The sequence below is a fragment of the Schistocerca cancellata genome, chromosome 7, assembly GCF_023864275.1.
Source record: "Schistocerca cancellata isolate TAMUIC-IGC-003103 chromosome 7, iqSchCanc2.1, whole genome shotgun sequence".
In the NCBI taxonomy this organism is placed as follows: Eukaryota; Metazoa; Arthropoda; class Insecta; order Orthoptera; family Acrididae; genus Schistocerca; species Schistocerca cancellata.
The window spans coordinates 588,279,146-588,302,993 of record NC_064632.1 but is presented as its reverse complement, the minus strand read 5'-3'; the positions used below and the strand labels follow the sequence as shown (position 1 = coordinate 588,302,993).

Below are 23,848 nucleotides of genomic sequence, written 5' to 3'. Positions count from 1 at the left end.
GACACGTCTGGCCTATATATGCCGCCCTACAATGACAAGAAATCTTGTACACACCATGTTCCCTCAGGCCAAGATCATCCTTAACTGAACCCAAAAGGTTCTTCAGTTTTACAGATGGTCGAAAAACACACTTACGTCACGTCATGTCTTCCGATTCTTGATGACATGGCACCAAAATATGGCAAAAAGGCTAACGTGGTGGATGTCTTCATATCTTCATTCTGCTCCATAGATTTAACTCACCTGGGCCAGAATGCATTACATATTTGTCTCTCAGAATAACTGTTTTGTCAGAACACTGTTCTGCTTCCCTTTGCACCAAAACATCAATAAAAGGTAAAGTACCATCTTTTTCCACTTCCATTGTGAAGTTTATATTCAGATGGAGTGAGTTTAAACACAGAAGAGATGTAGGTTGAGTATCAAGTCCATGTAGCCACACCACAAATGTGTCATCCACATACTGCAGAAAAAAGAGGGTTTGCGAGTGGCTGACTGTGGTTCTTTTTCTTCAAAGTCCTCCAGAAAATAATTGGCCACCACAGGAGATGGAGCACTTCCCATGGTGACATCATCCAATATTGGTCATGAAATAAGAAGTATTTTGAAGTAAGCAACTGTCTAAATAATGCCACTATGTCCTCAAACTTGTTGCTAATGAGGTCTAAAGAGTCCTGCAAGTGCACATTTGTAAATAAAGACATAACATCAAAACTCACTAAGAGATCTGATGATTTCAATCTAAGTGTTTCAGGTGACCTATGGAATCTTCAGGGTTTTGAATATGATGGTCACACTTGCCTACAAGAGATCCCAGTAGTGATGTCAGATATTTGGCAACAAAATATGTGGGTGCTCCTATGTTACTTACAATAGGATGGAGAGACGGTACTTTACCTTTTCTTGATGTTTTGCTATGAACAGGGATGTGGAATTTCAACTGAGCACAGCCTGTAACACTGCATTGGCTGCTATTAAATCACAATGAGAAACTTAAGATTTTTCAATAACAGACCTGTCATAACATTTTTCTAGTATAGTTTTTTAGTGAGTGACATCTGGCCACACTGTCAGTAACATAGCGTACAGCGCACGTGTAGGAGGTCCACTCTGCAATTTTTGGAAGAGGGCATTTTAGTATGGTGACATCTATCTGCAAATCATTGTGCGTGCATGATTTCCATACCTGCACATTCTTTGTGTCTGTGTTCTATATGCAGGGCATCAACATATGGATACCGTCAGTCATACGTAGTCACCAGCAAGGTCGAAACAGGAGTTGGACAGTTGCTCCTAGGAAATATTGTGGAATTTGCATACAGTGGCAGACTTGTGAAGACTATTTACAACATATCTGCTAGGAAAGTTTGAAGAGTCACAACTAATATTTCTTGTCTATTCATAGCTATGAGACAACAGTGAAAGGTGCCGAGTTCAAATCCCAACCAGGCAAAAAAAATTTGTATCATCATTTCAGGTTCCAATATCACACTATTGGTGAATGTATTTAATAGCTGACATCTGACTGTGCTTAATTAACAATCATATAGCTACTGGTTTCAACTCCCTGTTCATCAACACATCTTTATTTAACGGCATTTCACACTTGTGTATTGCACTTTATTACATAGCTTTTGTGGTTACTTTTCAGGGGCAATATAAGCTTCATGGAATTCCTGGTGCAGTGCTAAACATATTGTCTTTTATTTCCAGGTTCAAACATTCCACCTTGTCAATTGATACTGGTGAACACTTTAACATTTTACATCTCTTTATGCCTAGTCAAGTCTTGATCAGACATGCAAGCTTTGTTTGGTTAACAGTGGGTTCAATTTCAGATCACAAACAACACTCATCATGTCATTTAATGAGTGTGATAAGGCCTCTGAAGTGTCACTTATTATAATGAAGTTTAAGTTGCAAGCATTAATTTATGGCACATCTCTAATAATGCATATCTTTTGTATGATGGTATTGGTTTACTTCTGGATTGACTACCATGAAAAGCAGTGTTCATTAGTGAACTCCTGTGCTAACCATTGTGTATAGTCAACAGCTGTACTGCACAGGGTTTAGAGGACCAGTGACATAGATATGCTGTGTTTCTGTGACCCACACATTGGAATTCAGGGATGGCCTGCTTCTTGTGCTGTTGGGTGTACATGATTTGTGGGCTCATTCCTTTATATTTGGGAAGTAATTACAATGTTCTTCAAACCAGTCACAACAACTGCTTTCAGGTGCCATTTTACTGTGTTGTTGTTTTTTCATTGACTACAGTTGCAACACAGTGTCAGATACTGAAGAGACGTGGTATTCACTCTAACTCACCTGGGGTCAAATCACAGATTCTTTTTAATCATTCATTGGTGATGGTCATACCAAGTTAATATTTTGCTGTTTATGGTATTTAGACTAATGCCTTGTACCTTATAATTTCACATATTCTGTCACTTATGATGGTTCCAGTCTGTAGATGTGACAACTTCTTTGCCAAAAATTCATCTTAAGAGACATCAGTTTATTTTTCTTCTTTTGGGTGACCTCCGATATTTCAGCACCACATGTTGTGATAATGTCTGCAACTGACTTGTACAACAAAAGTGATGCCCAACTATTTAAATGCACAGACATTTTTATCTTTGCAGAATCCTACATCCAAATCTTCAGTCATCTTCAGCCACTGCCATGTCCTCTGTCCTTTTTGTGTTTATTGCCAGGCCCCGTTTTTAGTATTCTTCATGCAGTTTTCTGAACATGTAAGTAGGGTCATCTTTGTCTCCCACTATCAGGACCTGGTCAATGGAAAAGGGATTCCCATACCACAACATTTCCTCTTCCAATCAAAACATCTTCTAAGTACAGTTAAATAAAGTCAGTGGTAATGAGCATCCTTGTCTTAGAACCTCAGAGAAATCTTGGGAAATTTTGTTTCCTAAATTAACTATACTGTTGCCATCAAACTGCTGAGGGGGACCACATTTAGGAGTGTGGTAGATACATTTCCCAGTGCTGTAGCTTTACAATTTTCCACTTTTTTTAGTTTTACCTATGTCTGGGGGGGGGGGGGGTCTACTGGTATTTGTTGTTTGGTCTGCACTGAGTCAGCAGGACAGCTTTCATAACTGGTTGTGAATTCTGTCCTATTTTCCATTAGAAGATTTCTGTCTGCCCCCGGTAGCTCAGTGGTTGGCATGACAGAATGTCAGTCCTAAGGGCCCAGGTTCGATTCCCAGCTGGTTCAGAGATTATCTCCACTCAGGGACTGGGTGTTGTGTTGTCCTAATCATCATAATTTCATCCCCATCGATGTGCAAGTTGCCAAAGTGGTGTCAAATCGAAAGACTTGCACCCGGCGAATGTTCTACCTGACGGGAGGCACTAGTCACACAACATTTGCAGGGGATTTCTGTAATAAGTTTTCCACTCCATAAAATTCTTTACTACTTCTGGAACAAAATGATCTGTCATTCAAAATTTTATTTGAGCACCACACAAACAAATTATAGGACATTCGCAAGAGCTTAAGATGTACAGTGAATTCTTAATAAAATTGAAAATTTCTAATTAGCCAACAGCTTCTGTAGGCAAGAGAAATCTCATGGAGGCCCTTCTGTACTTACTCATTCTGATATAAAATATCAAATAAGAAATTATTTTGATCATTTGAATAAAGGCTGTATATATGAAAGCTGCTGTATTGAGCTCAGGGACCTAAATGTTACAGTAGTTTCTATTTACTGAGTACCAGAGAAAGCTAGAATTGAAGCCTTTCTGGTGAAATTTCATTGCCTGCTTGAAAAGCTCAGTAAAGAAAAAAGGAAAAAAATAGTAACAGCGGCTGACTTCAATTTTAATATCATAGTTGAAAGCAATGACGTGTCCAGATTCACTGACATAATAAAAAAACTTTGGCTTCAAAACAAACTTCTTGTAAACCACTAGAGTAAACACACAGTGAGCTACCTGTATTGATATTATTCTAACAAATTATGTATTTGAAGATGTCTATAAATTTTGCATAGATTTAGGAATCTCTGACCTCTCTGCATTATTCATTGAACCACGAAATATTAACAATGAAATTTCATGCAACGTAAGAAATTTGGAAAGAAATTTCAATGAAAAAAATTCAGTTACATTTAGTAATAAGTTAAGAGAGATTGAATGATCTTTCAACAGCTGTATTTCGAGTAATAGTAAGTTTAAAAATTTTTAAGTAGCTTCCTTGAAATGTTTAATGAAACTTTTCCACTTACAACCATGTGTAGCAAAACGACTAATAAACTTAGATGGATAACTCATGGTATAAAAATTTCTAGTGCCAGAAAGAGGAAAGTCCACAGTTAACAGACATCCAATAAAAACAGACATTTTACTGAGTATGTTTGTCATTATAAAGCTGTGTTTAAAGAAGCTGTGAAGGCAGCCAAACAAATGGCAAACAATAAGTTTATTGTACAACATAAAAGTAAAACAAAAGCAGCATAGTCCATTGTCAAATCACAGTTAGGTGTTGGAGTTAGTTGTAATGAAATGTCTAGGATTAAAGTAGGTGATAGTTTTATTGTAAACCAAACTCAAATATCAGAGTATTTAAATGAATTCTTCATAAATGTGGCAAAGTCAAATATTTGAGGGTTTTATATGGCATAGAACTGTAATAACACACTTTTAGAGTCAAAATGAACATTTATTTCAGCACTGAACAGAGCAAATACAGAAATGGACATCGAACATGCTGCGAGAGCACAAAGACAGAACTAAAAGACAAAGAAAATAATCAAAGAAGTGTCACTTCACATCAGAGACGCCACACAGACGACACCCCCCCCCCCCACTCCCATGCAGTGTGGAGCATGGCAGGGGGCAAAATTAGCACAGGTCCACAAAAAAATCTTTGTGCCAGGAAGGCGGACAGAGGCAGCATCCAGCACATGAAGTGTGCAGCTCAGGCACTTTGTCATCATGACCTCGTGTGGCGGACAGCTGCGCAGGAGGTGGCAAGTTGATGTGGGCCATGGAGGCGATGGTGGTGGGTGACACATCAGCGGAGGCAGGTCGGTAGTAGCAGCAGGAATGGTTGCGGGAGGGACCATGCAGTCTTTAAATGTTGTACTGAAACCATACTTGCTCATAGCACTTTCTAAGGATTAAGACGTTGACCTATGTGATGTACAGGTGGGCCGTCTGTGGTGTAGATTGAGTGACCCGTGCCATTGCTGATTGCTGAGACCCACAAAGGGAGGTATGTGTGGAGAGTTGAGAGGGGGGCCACGAGCAGTGGCGGTTGACAGACCTCGGTGTGCCAGGATGGTGTGCGCGGAGCGTCAGCAGCAGGCGATGACTGAGGATGCGGTGCGATCGCCACAAAATGCGAGGGATCCCACGAAGTGAGTACATGAGTGTCAGTGCCGGGCCAGAGTGAATTGGGTGGGGTGACAGCAGCAGATGACTAAGGAGAGCACGGCATGGCAGCTGTGTTATGCAAAGGGCCCTGCGAAGCGAGAAGAGGAGCAGCCAGCCGGTCCAATTGCATCGGTGCAGAAGTGGCAGCAGGGAAAGTGCAGCTCAACACAGGAGCGAACCGGAGTGAAGACACAGTAGGAGAGAGAGGCGGCATTGAAAGAAGTGGCTCTGCAGAGAGGCTGCTTAAGGTACTCTGTGTGTGAGCCAATTCAGTGGAGGTGGTAGCAATGTGGGAGTGTAACTCTACGTTATGTGTGTGGAGCCTGTCAATCTGTTTGTAGACATCTGGTAAATCGGAGAGACATGCCATAATACCTTCGAGCAGAAATGCACATATGGAAAGCATAGCCAAGGAGGCAGAGAGCAGAGATGTGCCGAGTTTGTTCGAGCACAGAATGGTAGAACCAGACGCGTGGCAGAGCGTAGCGGCCTGCAGGTCTGGTGAAAGTTCGTAATGGTGTAGAAAGTCTAACCCGAGCACATTTTCGTCCACGTCAGTGATGTGGAAGGTCCAAGGAAACGTCACGCATGGTGATAGATGAAGCAACATCTCGGCGGAGCCCAGGACCGCGATAGGAGAGTGATTTGCAGCGATCAAATCGAGGTTAGCAGGAGAAAGCATGTTGCCCGCATGCTTGGCTGGGATAATGCTGATGTCAGTGCTGGTGTCGATGTGAAAGCGAGTGCCTGAGGACAAGTCAGTGACGCAGACGTGTCGTGCAGCCAGAGCAAGTGGTGCAGCATCGGACAGTAGGTGCCGTGAAGAATCGTGGTGGAATGTGGTGCCTAAGTGTGCCTGCTGGTCTCGGTTGGGAAAGGAGCAAGGCACATGACATTTGTGGGCAGGGAACCCATAAGTAGCGTGGAACCAACACAGTGCATCTGACTGTGTCAGGGCAGGAAGCCGATCGGCTGTTGCTCACACGAGGTCGGCGGCTGTCGGGGAGGCTGTAGGCAGTACCTCCTGTTGGCCACTAGGTGGCAGCTCCTGACAGGCAACTCAGGTGCCGAGGCAAGTGCGCTGGTCTTTGTCGGCAGAGCACAGAACCGTGGTGATGGGGATGTCATCTGTGACAGTCGGTGTCGGTGACGAATGACTGCGTACGCTCGATCGGCCACGCGCGGGCGAACCTCGACAGGGTCGGTGATGTCAGATAACAGGTGAAGTTGCAGGTCTGAAAGCAGTTTGTCCAACCACAAGTCCAAAGCACCATGTCTGGTAGTGTTTTATCATCAATTAATGCACGAATGTGCTGCCAAATCTGCGAAGGTGTGCGGTCGTCAAGGATGATGTGGTGGATAGCCTCTGCCAGACAGTGAGAAAGGCATTTAATAAGTAATGTCCTTGCCATTAAATAATTGGCTGAGGTCGGCGGCGAGTGTAGCAGATCACTGATGAAGTCTGGATGGGCGTGGAAGTGGCTCACCAGGCACACAAAACGTGTATCATTGGCCGAAATTCCATGGATATCCAGTAGATGGTCCACCAGTGTGAACCAAGTCCTAGGGTTGTCCTTTTGCAATACAGGCAGCTTAGGAAATCTGCTGGGTAACACATGTTGTTGTAGCACTGGTAGACGAAGATCTGTGTTGGTGGTGGAGGAAGCCCCCGACGCCAGGAGTGCAGTAGCAGTAGCAGTGAACGGTGCTTCACTCGAGGTCTGTGTGGGATGCCGGCCACAAGCAGCACATGATGTGGAGTGAGCTGGCACAATATGTTCCAACTGCAGGCACAGAGGTGGGCACGGCATGGGTGTAACGACCAGTGCTGCTGCAACAGCGGGTGGAAGGCGATCACAAAGCGCGACTGCTTAACCGGAGGGCAAAACACGACGTCCTTCACACAATTATCATTCACAATGTCGGTGAGCGGCACGCACTGTCTGTGCGGCAGGCCTTGCTGCATAGTAGCATTTTATGGTGGTGATGTTGGACCTACAATGGTTAAGTGGAGGCTGGCTTGGCAGTGGCCAATAAATTGTTCACTTTTAACCAACTGTACATTAGGAAAACTTGTATATATGCAAGCACAGTTAAAAGGGTGTGTGACACTAGCACAAAATGACACCTGTAGATCCATTGTTCTCAAGACAATGTGGACCAACACACAAAGTTTGTTAATGATGATAGTAAGCACAAAATAATTCCTGAATGCAAACGTTGAAGTCAGGGTCACCACTGTGGGTTTTATGTGGTGTAGAATGGTAATAACACTTTTAGAGTCAAAATGAACATTTATTTTGGCACTTAAGAGAGCGAATACAGAAATGGATGTCAAACATGGTGTGAGAGCACAAAGACAGAATGAAAATCCAAAGAGAATAATCAAAGAATGTCACTTCATCTCAGAGACGCCGCATATTGATGTAGCAGAGTATCAGAGTAAAGCAAATTCCTTTGACTCCACCAAGAAGCTGAATATCTTACGGATTTTAAAAAAGTCACAATAAAGGATGTGGAAAATGGTATACTATCATTAAAAAACAAAAACTCTGCAGGTTGGGATGGGATACCCACTAAAATGATTAAAACAAACTAAAATATTCAACCAATCTTTTGAACTGGGATGCTTTCCCAGTGTTTTGAAGTATGCCAAAGTTAGACATCTGTTCAAGGAATGGACGAGGGAAGAAATGGGAAACTATCCCCCTGTTTCTATTCTTCCAGTCCTGTCAATAGTGTTAGAGAAAGTAGCTGCAAACCAGATCAAAAATTTTACATTAAGAGATGATATTATTATAAGGAACCAATTTGGATTTCAACCAGGAAAAACACTCTAGATGCTGTGATAACTTTATTGTAATGAATAGGAAGTTCTGGTTGAGAATTACTTATTATTTAGGACTAAAGGAGACTACTTGCCAAAAGGCAGAAACACTGCATCCTAGGTACACAAACAAGCTTTGCTAACTTTTGAAATGAACTTCCATTTTCAAGCTTGTAGGAAAAACTTGCACACAAACACAGACACTCATTCACATGCACATGCCTTTCTCCCAACATTATGCTCACTTGACTGGAAGCTCTTTCCTGGCCCGCAGTGAGTGTACTTGGGTGTGATGGGGTGGGGTGAGGAATGGAGAGGGATGGGAGGTAGGGAGGGGGTTGAGGGGAAAGCATCTAGCAGCTCTGGGAGAGTGGAAAGCCTCCTGTGAGCTATCTAGGGGTGCAGGTAGAGGGTGCAGTTGACAGGTGGCACACACACACACACACACACACACACACACACACACAAACTACTGGGCAACGGAGGTTACAGGAGTGAAGAATGTGCTGTAATGATAGTCCCATCTGCACAGCTCAGAAAAGCTGGTCATGGTGGGGAGGACCCAGATGGCACAGGTTGTGAAGCAGTCACTGAAATTTAGAATATTGTGCTCTGCTGCATGTTGTGCCACTGAGTGGTCCACCTTGTTTTTGGTAACAGTTTGGCACTGGCCATTCATTCTAGTTGACAGCTGGTTGGTTACCACACCAATGTAAAATGCTGAGTAGTGGTTGCAGCAGAGTTGGTATATACCACAGCTGCTTTCACAGATGGTCTGGTCTCAGATTGAGTAGAATAAGCCTGTGACGGGACTGGAGTAGGTGGTGCAAGTTGGGTGGACTGGACAGGTCTTGCATCTGGGTCTTCCACAAGAGTGTAATTACTGTGGCTGGTGACCGGGGGTGAGAGTGGCATGGAGATGGACTAGGATGTGGGAATCAGGTGTGCATGTGCATTTGGCATGGGAGATCTCTTTGTATGCTAGGTCTGGAGACAACTGGCTGTCTGCAGAGGCCTTTGTGAGGAGTCCTCATCTCTGCAGATGGACCTGCAATGAGTGGCCACGCTGTATGGGAATGATTTTTTGGTGTGGAAGGGGTGGCAGCTGTGAAAGTGCAGGTACTGTTGGTAACTGGTGGCTTTGATGTGGACTGAGATGTGGATGGAGCCATCTGAGGGGAGGACATCGACATCTAGGAAGTTGGCACAGTGGATGGGTGATGACCAGGTGAAGTGGATGGGAGAGAAGGTATTGAGATTGTGGGGAAATGAAGATAAGGTGTCCTGGCCTTGAATCCACATTATAAAGGTGTCATTAATAAACCTGAACCACACCCATCAATAGACCTGAACCAGACCGGGGGTTTGGGGTTTTTGGAAGCTAGGAATGTTTCCTCTAGGTGGCCCATGAAGAAGCTGGCATAGGAGGATGCCATGCGGATGCCCAAGGATGTGCCACAAATTTGTTTGGATACCTTCCCTTCAAAGGTGAAGTAGTAATGGGTTAGGGTGCAGTTAGTTAGGTGTACAAGGTATGAAGTGGGGGGTCTGGAACCTACAGGGCATTGGGAGAGGTAGTGTTTAATTGCAGCAATCCCAACAACAACCCACACACCCACCTTCTGCATGCTACCCAAAATCTACAAACCTAACATTCCTGAGAATCCCATTGCGGTTGGTTACAGTGTCTCCACGAAAAGAATCTTGGCCCTTGTTGACCAACATCTGCAACCAATTGTCCAAAACCTAGCCTCCCACATTAAAGATACCAACCACTTCCTGCACCAGCTCTCCACCATCACCACACCATTAGCTCCAGGGTCCCTACTCATCATTGTTGATGCAACTTCCTTGTACATGAACATCCCTCATGCCCATGGCCTTGCAGCAATTGAACACTACCTTTCCCAATACCCTGCAGGTTCCAGACACACTACTTGATTCCTCATACACCTAACCAACTACATCCTAACCCATAGCTACTTCAAGTTTGAAGGGAAGGTACACAAACATATTCATGGCACACCCTCCTATGCCAGCTTCTTCATGGTCCACCGAGAGGAAACATTCCTAGCTTCCCCAAACACCAAATCCCTGGTCTGTTTCAGGTTTATTGATGACATCATTATAATCTGGACCCAAGACCAGGACACCTTATCCTCCTCCACAATCTTAACACCAACTTTCCCATCCACTTCACTTGGTTCTCCTCCACCCATTCTGCCACCTTCCTGGATGGAGACCGTCTCCTCTTATACAGCTCCATTCACACCTCAGTCCACATTGTTTGTGTCCACCAATCACCAACAGTACCTGTGCTTTGAGAGCTGTCACCCCTTCCACACCAAAAAAATCCTCTCATACAGGCTGTCCACCCATGGCAAACACATCCCTTGCCCAATATGCTGAACACCTCACAAAGGTTTTCACAGACAGGCAATATCCTCCAGACATAACACACAAACAGATCTCCTGTACCATATTCCTAAACACAACTGATCCTCACATCCGTCCCTTGAACCAACCAACCACAAAGAAGTGTCTTCCCCTTGTAACCCAATACCACCCTGGGCTGGAACAACTGAACCACGTCTTTTATCAGGGCTTTGATCATCTCTCATCACATCCTGAAATGAGGGACAGCCTACCAAGATACTTCCATCCTCTCCCAATATAGATCATACCCTTGTGGAAGACCCAGATGCAAGATCTTCCCAATCCACCCATCCAGCACAACCTACTCCTAGTCCCATCACAGGCTTATCCTACCCCATCAGAGCCTGTGTCACCTGTGAAAGGAGCCGTGTTATAACTCTGCTGCGACCACTGCACAACATTTTACATTGGTATGACAACCAACCAGCTGTCAGCTAGAATGAAAGTCTACTGCCAAACTCTTGCCAAAAACAAAGTGGACCACTCAGTGGCACAACATGTAGCAGAGCACAACATGCAAGATTTCAGTGGCTGCTTTACAATCCTTGCCATCTGGATCTGCCCCAACACCACCAGCTTTTCTGAGCTGTGCACATGGGAGTTGTCCTTCCAGCACTTCCTTCACTCCAATAAAATCCCTGGTCTAAACCTAAGGTAATTCGTTGTCCCCAATCCCCAACCCAGTAGTTTTGTGTGTGTGTGTGTGTGTGTGTGTGTGTGTGTGTGTGTGTGTGTGTGTAATTTGTGACAGCTAATTGTGTGCTGCTGTCACACGCCCTAGTCTGTGAAACTATGAAATTTTGTGCCCAGCCATCTTCCATCTTCCCCCTCTACCTGCATGCCTAGCTAGCCCACAGGTGGCTCCCCACTCTCCTATAAGCCACTAGATGCTTCCCACCAACTCCTCCCTACAGCTTGCACAGGATATAGTGGCCAATGTGCAGTGACCAGTTTTCAACCAAAGTGCTGGGCAAGTTCATTCATTTGTTCAGGAGGGAAAGCTGATAAGTGTTTTCCACCATTCTGCCAGCCAACTATGACAGAATCTAGGTGCACACCCTGCAATTGTACAGAAACTATCATTAAAAAAATCACTTTTGCTTTACTTATAGTTTCATATGTCAGGTTCATTATGATGTTCCCATAATTTCATTAATGGCATAGCTGTTGTGATATTTACATGAAAGTAAGACACTGCATGAAATTCGAAAAAGTGTGCAATAATAAACAGAGGTTGCTATGGTTTTGCATTTGATGCACATTACATAATGTGTTATTGCATATGAAATTTAGCTAACTTATTGAATTTTTCTTTAAATCTGGATAGAGGTATCTATCTGTCATCAATCTTGAGAAAACTGATGTGCTGAAGCACACTCATTTGTGATTGCGCCATGCCAGTGATAAAGCCAGAGTTAAATATCCACAACATTCCTCATATTTCATTAATGGTTTCAGATATCGAAAAGAGATTTTTACAAATGATAGCATGCAAAGAGGAGACCATTTTACCATATTGTTTTTATGTAAAACTTCATTATATATTGTGTCATTCTAGTTACTACAGACTTTTTATATGACAGAATGTAATTTTTAAGAGCCATCAATTGCTGGTGAAACAAGAAATGCTATGGGTTTTGGAACAACATATGTGAAGAAATTACATGTTTTTTGTATTCAGGATGTGTTTTCATAAGTTACTGACTTTGTTTTTCCTTAGTTCCCCACTTAATAAACCGATGTTCCTGAATTCTCTCACAGTTGTATCTGCACAACATGTTAGTGGGGTGGGACAGTGTAAAATCCGCCATGTTTTTGGCAAAAGAATTTTTATATGGCAATCAGAGAAATGTGTAGGTTTTACTCACAGTTCACCACTCATTATGCTTCTGTAAAAGTTACAAATGGTTAACAAAATAAGCAAAAATAAATTTCTGCTTTTTTTTGGTGGAATTCTTTTTAGATGCTTTCAAAAGCAAAGGTGACAATATATCTTTTTGAATGGTCACCATGCAAGTGTGGGTGTGGAGGGGTCCCACTCAATATTTCCAAAAAAATGCAAGTGTAGGCTTCAGTTTAAAATGGCACTTCCCCTCCAGTGCTCTGTATTTCCCCTACAGTGCTCTGAGTGACCCCTACTACTGCCACTCTCCCCATTCTTCCCCAGCCAACTCCACATCTAGCAGCCATAGCATTTTTCATGCACTATATCTCCCATCTCTTTCCATCTGTCACACCACCCCACCCTGCACCCCCACCTCACCCCAGTATACTCACTGTGGGCCAGAAAAGAGCTGGCAATCGACTGAGCGCAATGCAGGGAAACAGGCATGTGGTCGTGTGTGTTCGTGTGTGTGTGTGTGTGTGTGTGTGTGTGTGTGTGTGTTTGTTTGTTTGTTTGTATGCATGTTTTTCCTACAAGCTCGAAAAAGTTCATTCTGAAAGCTAGCAAGGCTCTGTACCTTTTGTTTGTGTACCTATCAATGACACAGTGCTTCTGCCTTCCAGTCAGTCATCTCCCTTATTTCGGAATAACTTTATTGAAAAGATATACAAATCATTGGATCAGAGGAGTGAAGTTGCAGGAATCATCTCTGATCTCACAAAAGAATTGGACTCCACAAACTATGACTTGCAGATTCAGTGAATTATCATTCTAAATGGAGCACAGTATCACAAGGTATGCCTCAAGGCTCCATTTTGGCCCAATCCTGTTCCTATCTATGTATGGCAAGTTGAAAACGAGAGAGAGAGTGAGAGAGAGGGAGTGATATCATTTCACTGATATCATTTGTACTAAGATTGCAGTACATGCAGGTGCCTATTTGCTTCCATCACCCTGAATGGAATGCATACGCTCTAATAAATGATCACCAACCTTCTATAGTAGTAGTACCCTGCACAGAGAACAGCACGTAGGTTGTGAATCCATAATCTTGAGGCTGTAATAAAATCTTAGTGAGGCCCAAATATTTTAGAAATAATTAAATTTCCAATTAGTTTGTTTATATGGGATGCCACTCACTTTTTATTAACAGAACATGAGAAACTGCACAATTACATTCCACTTTATAGTCACAAATAATTTCCATTTTTCAACAAAATAATGAACTGCTAATTTCCATAATTATTATCAACTAAATGTTCAAATAACCACACATTGCTAATAAACTCTTGACACTGACTGTGAAAAACAACATGTCTGTCCTCTGAGGCTATCCAACCAGCTCTGATCTTACGGCCGAACCGATTTGCCTGCTATCCAATTTAGGTGTGATCTGAAGATCACCAAAGTGCTGCTTCGTCTGTCTTTTTGTTAAGCAGTTATTTTTTTATTCTGCTAGCTATTAATAATTGAGAAATCACGGAATGATAGCATGCTATTGAGAGATGCTTTAATATGAAATACAAGTGAATATACTGTTTAGTTTTTCTAATATTAACAACATTTTGGTGCACAACTTCTGAATGTAGCTGCCAATCATAGAGACGGACCACAATTTATGCACTTTTTCTCATGACACCCATACCAAACAAATCATCTGTCATCAGTACCTCACACCACATTATGTCTTCTTGCCACTACTGCCTTCTCAGTTGGTCTAAGAAGAGCTTTGTACATGAATATGATGGTTGTCAAGCCAGAAATATTACACATCATCTTCCTTCTGAGATTTCCAAAAATTGGGAGGTTCTTGCAGACAACAATCAACTTTGGAAATTAGAAAATTTTTTTATAATTTTTTTGATTATCATCTCTCAAGAGCCATACCATTCCACAATACTTGTAATCTGTTATCTTTTTTCAAATATTGAATCTACTTTACATTTTTTCATTCTCACATTATAAAGTAATTTTATACTCATAGACTTATATTATTTTGATATTAGAAAAAATTGGTTGTTATCCTCAGTTAATTCATGTATAACCTTACATCCCAAAACCATCAATCTTTTGTAACACTTTCTATAGTAACTACATTATTATTTTGATAGTAAAGATTTTCAAAGTAGTATTATTCTGCACCTTTATGTTGTTGGTAGCCTTTTTTCAATTTACAGTCTACCATTTCTTCTAGAATACTCTAGAGCAGTCAGCTATCTCCTAACCAATTTCAATCACAAAATTTTATTCTGATTTTAAACTACTATTAGCACATCACAATCCATTAACTTCAACAAAGTATTTCTTCGTAAGTAGTTAAATTGCTATACCATAGCTATCAGTGCATTGCCATCCCTTCAATTTACTGCTGAGTTATACTGCTGAGTTACTTTGCTTTTGTGAGTGCTTGTATCTTTGTTGTTGCATTCACTGTAAGGAAATTTTCTCATCTTTTTTTTCATTTTTTCAACTTTGATAGTGAAGAATGTTAAAGAAGACAGATATAGGTCTCAATGAAAAAAGGGGAAGAACTAAAAGCAGGAAAAGAAAGTTAAGTACACTGTTGGTTATCTCAGGCACCTGGTAATCATCTGTTGCCTAGCAATACAAAGACTGTTATTGCCTATTGAGGTTAATATTGACAATATTTTTTCATGTCACTCATTGACATTTCATTTAATAATTTTTTTGGTTTCATTTTCATGGTAGAATGAGGCACTTCATTCAAAACTTTCTCAAATTCATCCACGTAACCTACCCCTATATGATGCATCTTAGAATGGAACTTATAACTTTGTCTTCCACAGATGAATGCAGTATACATTTGACCTTTTCTTACTAGTGGCCTCTGACAGAAGCCAGCTGTCAAGTCTGTGTTTGTAGATATCATGACACCCCCAAGCATCACTGTGGAACTTTGTAGTACCTTACTCCTATCCTTTGTGGTATAACACCATTTTCACCATCATTCCTTTCTTTGACAAATACTTCACCACTCCCTCTGTTTTGTGTGCTGCAAAACCAGTCTTGATTCAATAATGCTTGAACAAATTCTTTACTGTTTTACATGTGTTACTGACCCCCGTTTCCCATTATTTTGCCCCTCCTCCTAATACTGGCCACAAATTCAGTTTTTTTGTTGTTCATTCATGTTTCCAGGAATGATGCCTTCAGACTCTAATGAAGGCTACTGGGTGTATAGTTGCCTTACTGGAGAAATGATTGAATTTATATGCATTAGCATGATCTGCATCAGTTACATGATTAATGTCTTTCTGTTTTTCATTTTCACTCCATATTTCTACCTTTTGTTTAACTTCATTTTCAATTTTGTCTTGCATCTCAGGAAGAACTTTTTGTTCTATTTCTCTCAATTTTTCCTGAATTGCACTTGGTTGCCTTTACAAGGGGATTATACATGTGAAATACTGTATTACAATTAAGTATTTCATAGTCGTTTTTGATAATCTGTACATTATTCGTGATAACTTTGCTCTACTCTTGTCTTACATTACTAATGTCATTAATTGTTGTTAGTATTACCCCATTTTGATCCTGTAAATTCTTATGTAACTTTTTGGTTTCATGGTCAATCTTTTTATTCATTTCTGTCTCACAAACTGCTAATTTTTTACCCATTCTTGTGTTTCATAATCCATTTCCTTGCAATATCCCTCAGCTTTAGCTTCAACATTTGTAACACTTCATTTCAAAGCATCAAACTTAGCATTAACCTGAGCTATTCATACATCGACTTCTTTTAAGTCCTCATCAATTTTCTCTATTTTATTTTTAGTTTTAATTAATTCCTCCTTATTTTCTTTTTGTACTTTTCTTAATTCCTCCATATACTCTTGTTGTGCCTCCTTATTTTCTTTTTGTGCTACTTTTTGTTTTTGCAAAATTAATTTTAGTATGGACCTTAGATCCTGATCCTCATCATGAGTTGGCAAAGTGTCAGATGATGCTGTACCATGACTTACATCCTTTTCCCCAGACATTATACTAATGCTAATGTTCCAGTTACAAATCTTAGACTACTGTATATGTAAGCACAACACTTATTTTATTTTTCAACCTCGACATACTGCACTGATTCTCATAGCTGTCAGCCACACCGTGTGATGAAGCTGAACTTTAAACATGCCATTTAGTGTTAACTGTGCCAGCTGCTGCTAGCCACCACCACACCTGTTGTCTTATGGCTGCCTCACACTGCTCTGTACATGTGCCATCCCATAGCATGAAGATTCTTGAAGTGATGATTAATAAGGTAAGCCCATGGACTGCACATACAATGTTAATTTTTATTCTCATTGCACTTCCATACTTCCCAGTCCTGCTTTATACCAATACTCCTTTCATGGTAACATTTTGCGGCATCAATTATTATAGTTCAACTAAAATTCAAAAACAGTTCAAACACAGTTCAAAGCCTACTTATCACAGTTCTCATGCAGTTCTCTGGTCATTCACAGTTCACACAAATCACAGTCTTTACACAGTTCGGTGGTCAGTTACAGTTCACAGTCCTCAGGAATAAAAATCTAGCCTCAAAATTCCAAAGCATTTAAACTTCAATGATTATTCCCACCAGGGATGCCATGTACAGCAAGTTTAAAAGGAGAAAGAGAGTGAGTGAGAGAGAGAGAGAGAGAGAGACAGACAGAGAGTGTGATACATCCGTGCCTATGATAAACTCTTTCCCTCAAAAACTTCTCTCCTTCATAACTCCTCTGTGTTACCACAAATGACGTGTCACTGATCTCATTTGTACTCAGATTGCAGTACACACAGGTGCCTATTTGCTTCCACTACCCTAACTGGAATGCATAAGTTCTAATAACTGTTCACCAACCTGCAGTTTTCTGTAGTAGTTGTACCCTTCACAGAGAACAGCATGTAGGTCATGAATCCATTATCTTGGGGCTGTAATAAACTCTTAGTGAGGAACAAATATTTTAGAAATAATTAAATTTCCAATTAGTTTGCTTAAACAGGATGCCACTTGCTTTTTATTAGCAGAATATGAGAAACTGCACAATTACACTCCACTTTATAGTCACAAATAATTTCTACTATTCAACAAAATAATGAACTGCACATTTCCATAATTATTATCAACTAAATGTTCAAATAACCATGATAGCATGCTATTGAGACATGCTTTAATATGAAATACAAGTGAATATGCTGTTTAGTTTTTCTAATATTAACAACATTTTGGTGCACAACTTCTGAATGTAGCAGCCAATCATAGAGAAGGACCACAATTTATGCACTTTTTCTCACGACACCCATAGCAAACAAATTATCTGTCATCAGTACCTCAGACTACATTATGTCTTCTTGCCACTACTGCCTTCTCAGTTGGTCTAAGAAGAGCTTTTTGTACATGAATATGATGGTTGTCAATGATTACTCATAAATACAAATTCCCCATCATATCTGTTTGCAGACAATACTTCTGGTTTAATTGAAGATGATGATGCAGAAAAAAATTCTGAGCTCCATTGTCATAAGCACAGATCTACCTTAGAAAACTGGTTCCAGTTAAATGGGTTGAAACTGAACATTGCAAAAACCCATATGGTTAAATGGGTTATATTTTAAAACCGAACATTCAAAATGTGTGAAACTTAAAAGAAATAACAATCGACCTATGAAAGAAGTTGGCATGGTCAAATTCCTGGAACTACATGTGGACAAGAACTTAAGCTGGCATACACATATTGACTTCCTATCAAATACACTATGCAGTTTAGCATTTACAATGCAAATAATAGCAAATTCCATTGATCTGAGTACTTAACATAGTTTACACAAAAAATTGCTTATCATAGTTATCTTGAACCTGGTATCAGATACAGTAAAAATTTCTGTGGAAGTTCAAATAATGTATATCAATTACTAAAACTGCGAAAGAAAATTGTTAGATACATGTGTACTTCACAGCCAGAGCCTTATGACTACAAATTGTAACTGTTCCCTCCACATACATTTATGAAATTACAATCTTCCTACATAGCAGACAAAATTTATTTGAAGAGAATCATTTTAACCACACATATCATACAAGAAATAAAATTAATTTTATGCCACCCACACACCAGTTGATATTATATGCACAGACTCCACAGTATATGGGGATGACAATATATAACAAGTTAATGGGCAAAAACATATTTAATATGAGGTTAAAAATTTTAAAAATAAGGCTACAGCAGATTCTGTGGGAGAAATTCTACTATTCAACAGAAGAATTCATGGAGGGGGTAATGATAATTTGAGCAAGAGGTAATTATATGTTAGATTTTATTGTGTGTGTATATATATATATAAATTGTATTATTGTGTACCCAGAATTGTATTATCCTCCCAACCTTGTACAAAAACAAATCTCCTGTGCCTTATCTTTCTCATCTCCCACAATCTCCCAAAGTCTCACTGTCCAGCCACAGAGGAGCATTCCCCTCATAACTCAGTACCACCCAACCAAACACACACAGTATACTTGTCCATACCTGCACAATCCCAGGTCCCTACCCCTTATCTCATGGCTCATATCCCTGTAATAGATCTACATGCAACACCTGTCCCATACATCCTTCCACCATCACATACTCCAGTCACAAACATCACCTATCCCATCAAAGACAGGTCTACAAACCATTCACATAATCTACAAAATAAGCTGCAACAACTCAGCATCTCTGCTATATGGTGAGTAGCAACTTTCCTTTTCATAATATTGTTACATTCCATCCTGGATTTACCATTGTTTGGCACAAGAGAAATAATGAACTGAATGTATAATTTAATTTTCAGAAGTTCTAGGCTCAAACTGACTTAGCCAGCTGCCAACTGCCAAATGATAGCAGCTGAATCGTGTAATGTTGTACTAAAATTTTGTTACTGCTTTTGCTGCTGTTGTTGCAAATTGGTTACATTCTTCAGTGTTTGGATGTACTGATATTTGTCCACATAGTTGGCTTTGCCAGCAGCAGATGATCCTACTTCTCAACAGCAAGTTTACAGTGCATCCATTAATGATTACTGAGTAATGTCTAAAGTTTAATAGTAAACAAATCATATGCTAAAAGAAGTAAGTAAAAATCATTGTAATAAAATGATAAAACTATCTGAAAAAGATAAAGCACATAAATTAGAGCTACAAAAGGGAAAACTTCATGATCACTGTGTCCACCTGCTTGCTGTATCCATAGTCAACAAAATATCACCTCCTTCCCTTGACATTGTAGATGAAGCAGAGTATCCTGTGTCAACTAGTAAGGATGCTATGCACAGTAGTGCATCTTGGAGCACCTGAGAAGTTGAGTAATTTTGTTGTATGAATCCATGTCAGCTACTCTTAGTTGAACATGTGTTGAGATTGCTGTAAATTTATGCATACTGCCTTATATGCTGAGAACTTGAAGGTCTTCTTTGCAATCTACCCCTTCAACCTCATTAATGTCAGTTGCAAATGACATATGGACATTGTTGTTGGAGGGTTTGAGTGCCAGCAAAAGATAGCAGAAATTCCCAAATAAAAAATACAGGATATGTTTCATTATTATGAGCATTATGCTACTGATGGTAATAGTAAAAGGCAGAAACACTCATGAAACTTTCTTAAGGGACACTGTTCTCCTGATCAAGCTGGAGTCACAGAACTGTCCCGAATTGGTACCATAAATTGCACACCAAAAGGATGAACCACAATAAGATGGGAACATAATCACAGGAACCCCATGAATGGAACTATCCTAGAAAATTACATCTTCAAGTGGCGTGTGAAGCTTTCTCAATGCTGGAAAAAACACCCACTAGGTTTTACATGTGTAGGAAAATTATTTACACAGGTGCTTCCAGCAGTGGTGTGTTATCAGTAATAGATCAACATCTCTTGAACCCATACTGGAAGAGATTAGACGGCAATCCAGACAAGTTGGAGTTTTACTATCCTCTCCCAGGTTCATGCAATTAAAAAATAGAACCATACAACAAACATATGAATATGAGTTAGAGAAATCCTTCTGAGTTGTCCTGCCTCCTCAATGCAAGTGAACTTGGCACAGGGGATTGTTTTTCTGCAGCTTTTCATCACAAACAGGTGCCATGTGACAATAATTATTCAACCTCACACATGGAGAAGGAGCAGTTAAAAGACCCGAATTATTCACTGCACAGTTTTTCAGTGATGGAAGAACATTGGCTCTTGGATGGCAGTAGTGGGCACTTCTATGAAATGTTTTGCCATTATTTGCGCATCTCCTGGTCTGGTCTGCAAACTACTTTTCCTATAACATGGCACCTCCTCATACAGTTGGAACCCCTCTTGATACTCTTCTATATGAGTCTGGCCTTCTGTTGTGCAAATGATTTTATTCAGGAATTCTGGCCACTATCTCATCTTCTTTCCTTAACATTTTGCTAATGTTCTGCCTTACCTACATGAAAAGTGGTGAGGCCCTTGCAGTTGATTGACATTTTGAATCATTTTAGAACTGTACCCTGACCAATTGTAGAGTGACCCACTGAAATCTGCAAGGGGGTAGTTGGTCTCCATAGGTGGCCTTAAAATTTTGGATGAATGCATCAATGATGTGGTTGATACTGTCCCTGATGTGAGTCAATGATTCGTGGTTTCTGTCATAATAATCAAACAAGGCTGACTGTACAGTGTCCAAAGAGGCTGGCAGCACTTCCAGTTTTGTGACTTTCTTTCACGAACTGAGCAATATAAAAAATATATATATATAATTTAGTCCGTGTAAAACTGGTACCTTTGACACTGATAACAAAACATAGTGGGTGTTTTTTTCACAGTCTCAGAAGCGTTTTTCATCAAAAATAATTATTATGTAGGCTCTAATGTGACAGAAACACCACAGAGTTTACAACTAATGTCTACCAAGCTGGATCAAATGCCCACTTCTGTAGGAGTAAAAGTAAATAGTGATGCAACAAAAATAATGTCCATAAGAAGTGGAAATGTATCTACCCAAATTGTAGTGCAACAGAAGGTACTATAAGATGTGATGCATATGGCAATTAGACTTCATAAGTATGTTCACAAAGCTTTAGCTGTCCTCCTGTACCATCCTAACAATGGCCATGTACATGTGAGAGACCTGGAAAATGTCAGCAGAATCAGCATACAAGCTCAATGTTTTTCATCAATGATGCTTGAGGTGAATTTTGAAGATCACCTATTGTGACTATGTTTCAAATTATGAAATGCTGAGAAGAAATGGTCTACACAAAATCATTGCTGAAAGAAGACAGAAACATGCAAAATATGTTCTACACATTTAAAAAAAAAGGAGGGAAGAATCCTCATATTGGCACTGTTATGGAAACCAACAGATGGGAATAGAAGTAGAGGAGACCTCATAACACTTGGAAATGAACTTTTTCAGAGGATGTTCAACGTGTGTACATGAACTGAGATGAAGCTGAAAACTGCAGCTGATCAAGTTCACTGTCAGAAACTTGTTTCCCAGTATGCTACTTAGCATTGGAGGAACTAAGTTTACATAAAGTCTAATACTACAAGTCATGTATATATAGTAGTTTATTAACAAGGGTGCAAAATCTTACATGCATTCTGGCAATGCTAGTACAAAACAAAACTTTATCATTATGTACTGATGAAATTTCTGTACAAATGTTGTTACTGCAGGTTCAAAGCAGAACTTGATATGCTATTAAAGCTGGTTACTATAAATACACAAATTTCACTTAAGATGAGTAGCTAATTGCAATCATGATATTTGGAAAAAATTCAGTCAGTCTGCCTCACTTTAATTTATAATGTGGAAGGAACATAAACTACTAAAAACTTCACAATAAACCTCTCTTTTCAAATTCTGGCAGCATACGTTTTATAGCTTGCATATACACAGCACCTGTAAAAGCACTTCTATTATCATCAGTGTATGTTCCTTTCATAGATGCCTCTACATCAAAACCAGATTCCCCTTCACTGCGTACAACTGGAAGCTCTGTTATTGCTATGTACAAGCCATACAGCATGTGGGCCTCAAAGTCTTCAAGCACCTCCTCAAAGGATATCTGTTTGTCTCTGCTGATACCAATATCTTCCATAACTTCCATTAAACGATTATAGTACTCTTTCAAAAGGTCTGTTAAGTGATCAGCATACACTTGTTCTGTAATACTAGTGTGTATAAAATGATGTAAGTCAATTGAAGGTGAATAGTAGCAAGAAACCTGGAAGTCAAGTAGAACCACATCTTGGACGGCACTACCAGAGTATTTGAACATAATGTTGTTGGTCCAGGTATCCGCATGAGCTAAGGCACAAAACTTTCCCTTCTGTCTTGCCATCTCTGCTAGACGTGGGTATAGGTTTTCTGAGAGAGCTCGGACTCTTGGTGCATACTGTGAGTATGATTTCTCTAATGTCTCCAGCTGATCTGCGAGACCTTTGCAGCCTAGTTTCAAGAAGGACTCTGTGTGCTTACCTGTTTCTCCTTCAAACAATTGAAAACTCTTATATTTGTCCATTGATGCAGGGTTCTGTGCATACAGTGCAATGGAAGATGCATGGAACTCAGCCAGTTTCCTGACAACAAGTTTTGCATGAGCCAAGTCCAGTCCCTTGCACCTCTCTGCCATTGCAAAGCCTCTGGCCTTCAAGTCCTCGAGGACTACATAGATAACTGGCTGAGCCCCAGAGGTGAAACACATTGCAGATAACTGTGTGTATTTACCAGGGGCTGCTTTCTGCAATATCTGTGTCATTGCAGGAATGGTTTCACTGAACATGAGGATCTCTCTCTCAAAGGCTTGCATGTCCTGTGCTATTTTCTGCATAACTTCTCCACCTGGAAATAATTTTACTATTAATGACACAGTTTCCTTATGCCGCTTGACTTTATGCTCTAGTTCCACAGTCATACGAAAGATTTCACTCATGAAGTTTTCTCCTATAGCTGATGATCGTTGTACATCTACGGAGAGGACCCTGAAGTCTTGATAATTGTTGGAATCCTTAAGAGATTTTTCAGCAAAATCCTTGTCCAGCCATGAGGGCAGACAATCCGTGGTGTTAGTAGTCATCACCTATGACAGAAGAAGCAAAGTGCATTTTAATACTGCAGTAGAAGCTGAATTGTTGTGAATTAGTTGATAGTGGATTGCTCTCAAAGTTATATACATGGAGAGGCACCAGAAATTTTGGTGTTTTGATACATTACAAATACTGATATTCTAAATTTACCTACACAAATAATCACAATGAGTTAACAACACAAAAAGAA

The 23,848-nt window shown here is 40.3% G+C and overlaps 1 protein-coding gene across 1 annotated transcript in view; it reads right to left on the bottom strand.

The window, feature by feature from the left end:
- Positions 1-17,540: 17,540 nt before the first annotated feature.
- Positions 17,541-23,848, bottom strand: part of LOC126092119 (uncharacterized) — a 123,955-nt gene continuing 117,647 nt past the window's right edge. The window contains exon 2 of the mRNA XM_049907560.1: positions 17,541-23,651. Within this exon, the coding sequence (XP_049763517.1) occupies positions 22,407-23,648 (1,242 nt within the window). The 5' untranslated portion in view covers positions 23,649-23,651 and the 3' untranslated portion in view covers positions 17,541-22,406. The remainder of the gene's footprint in view (positions 23,652-23,848) is intronic.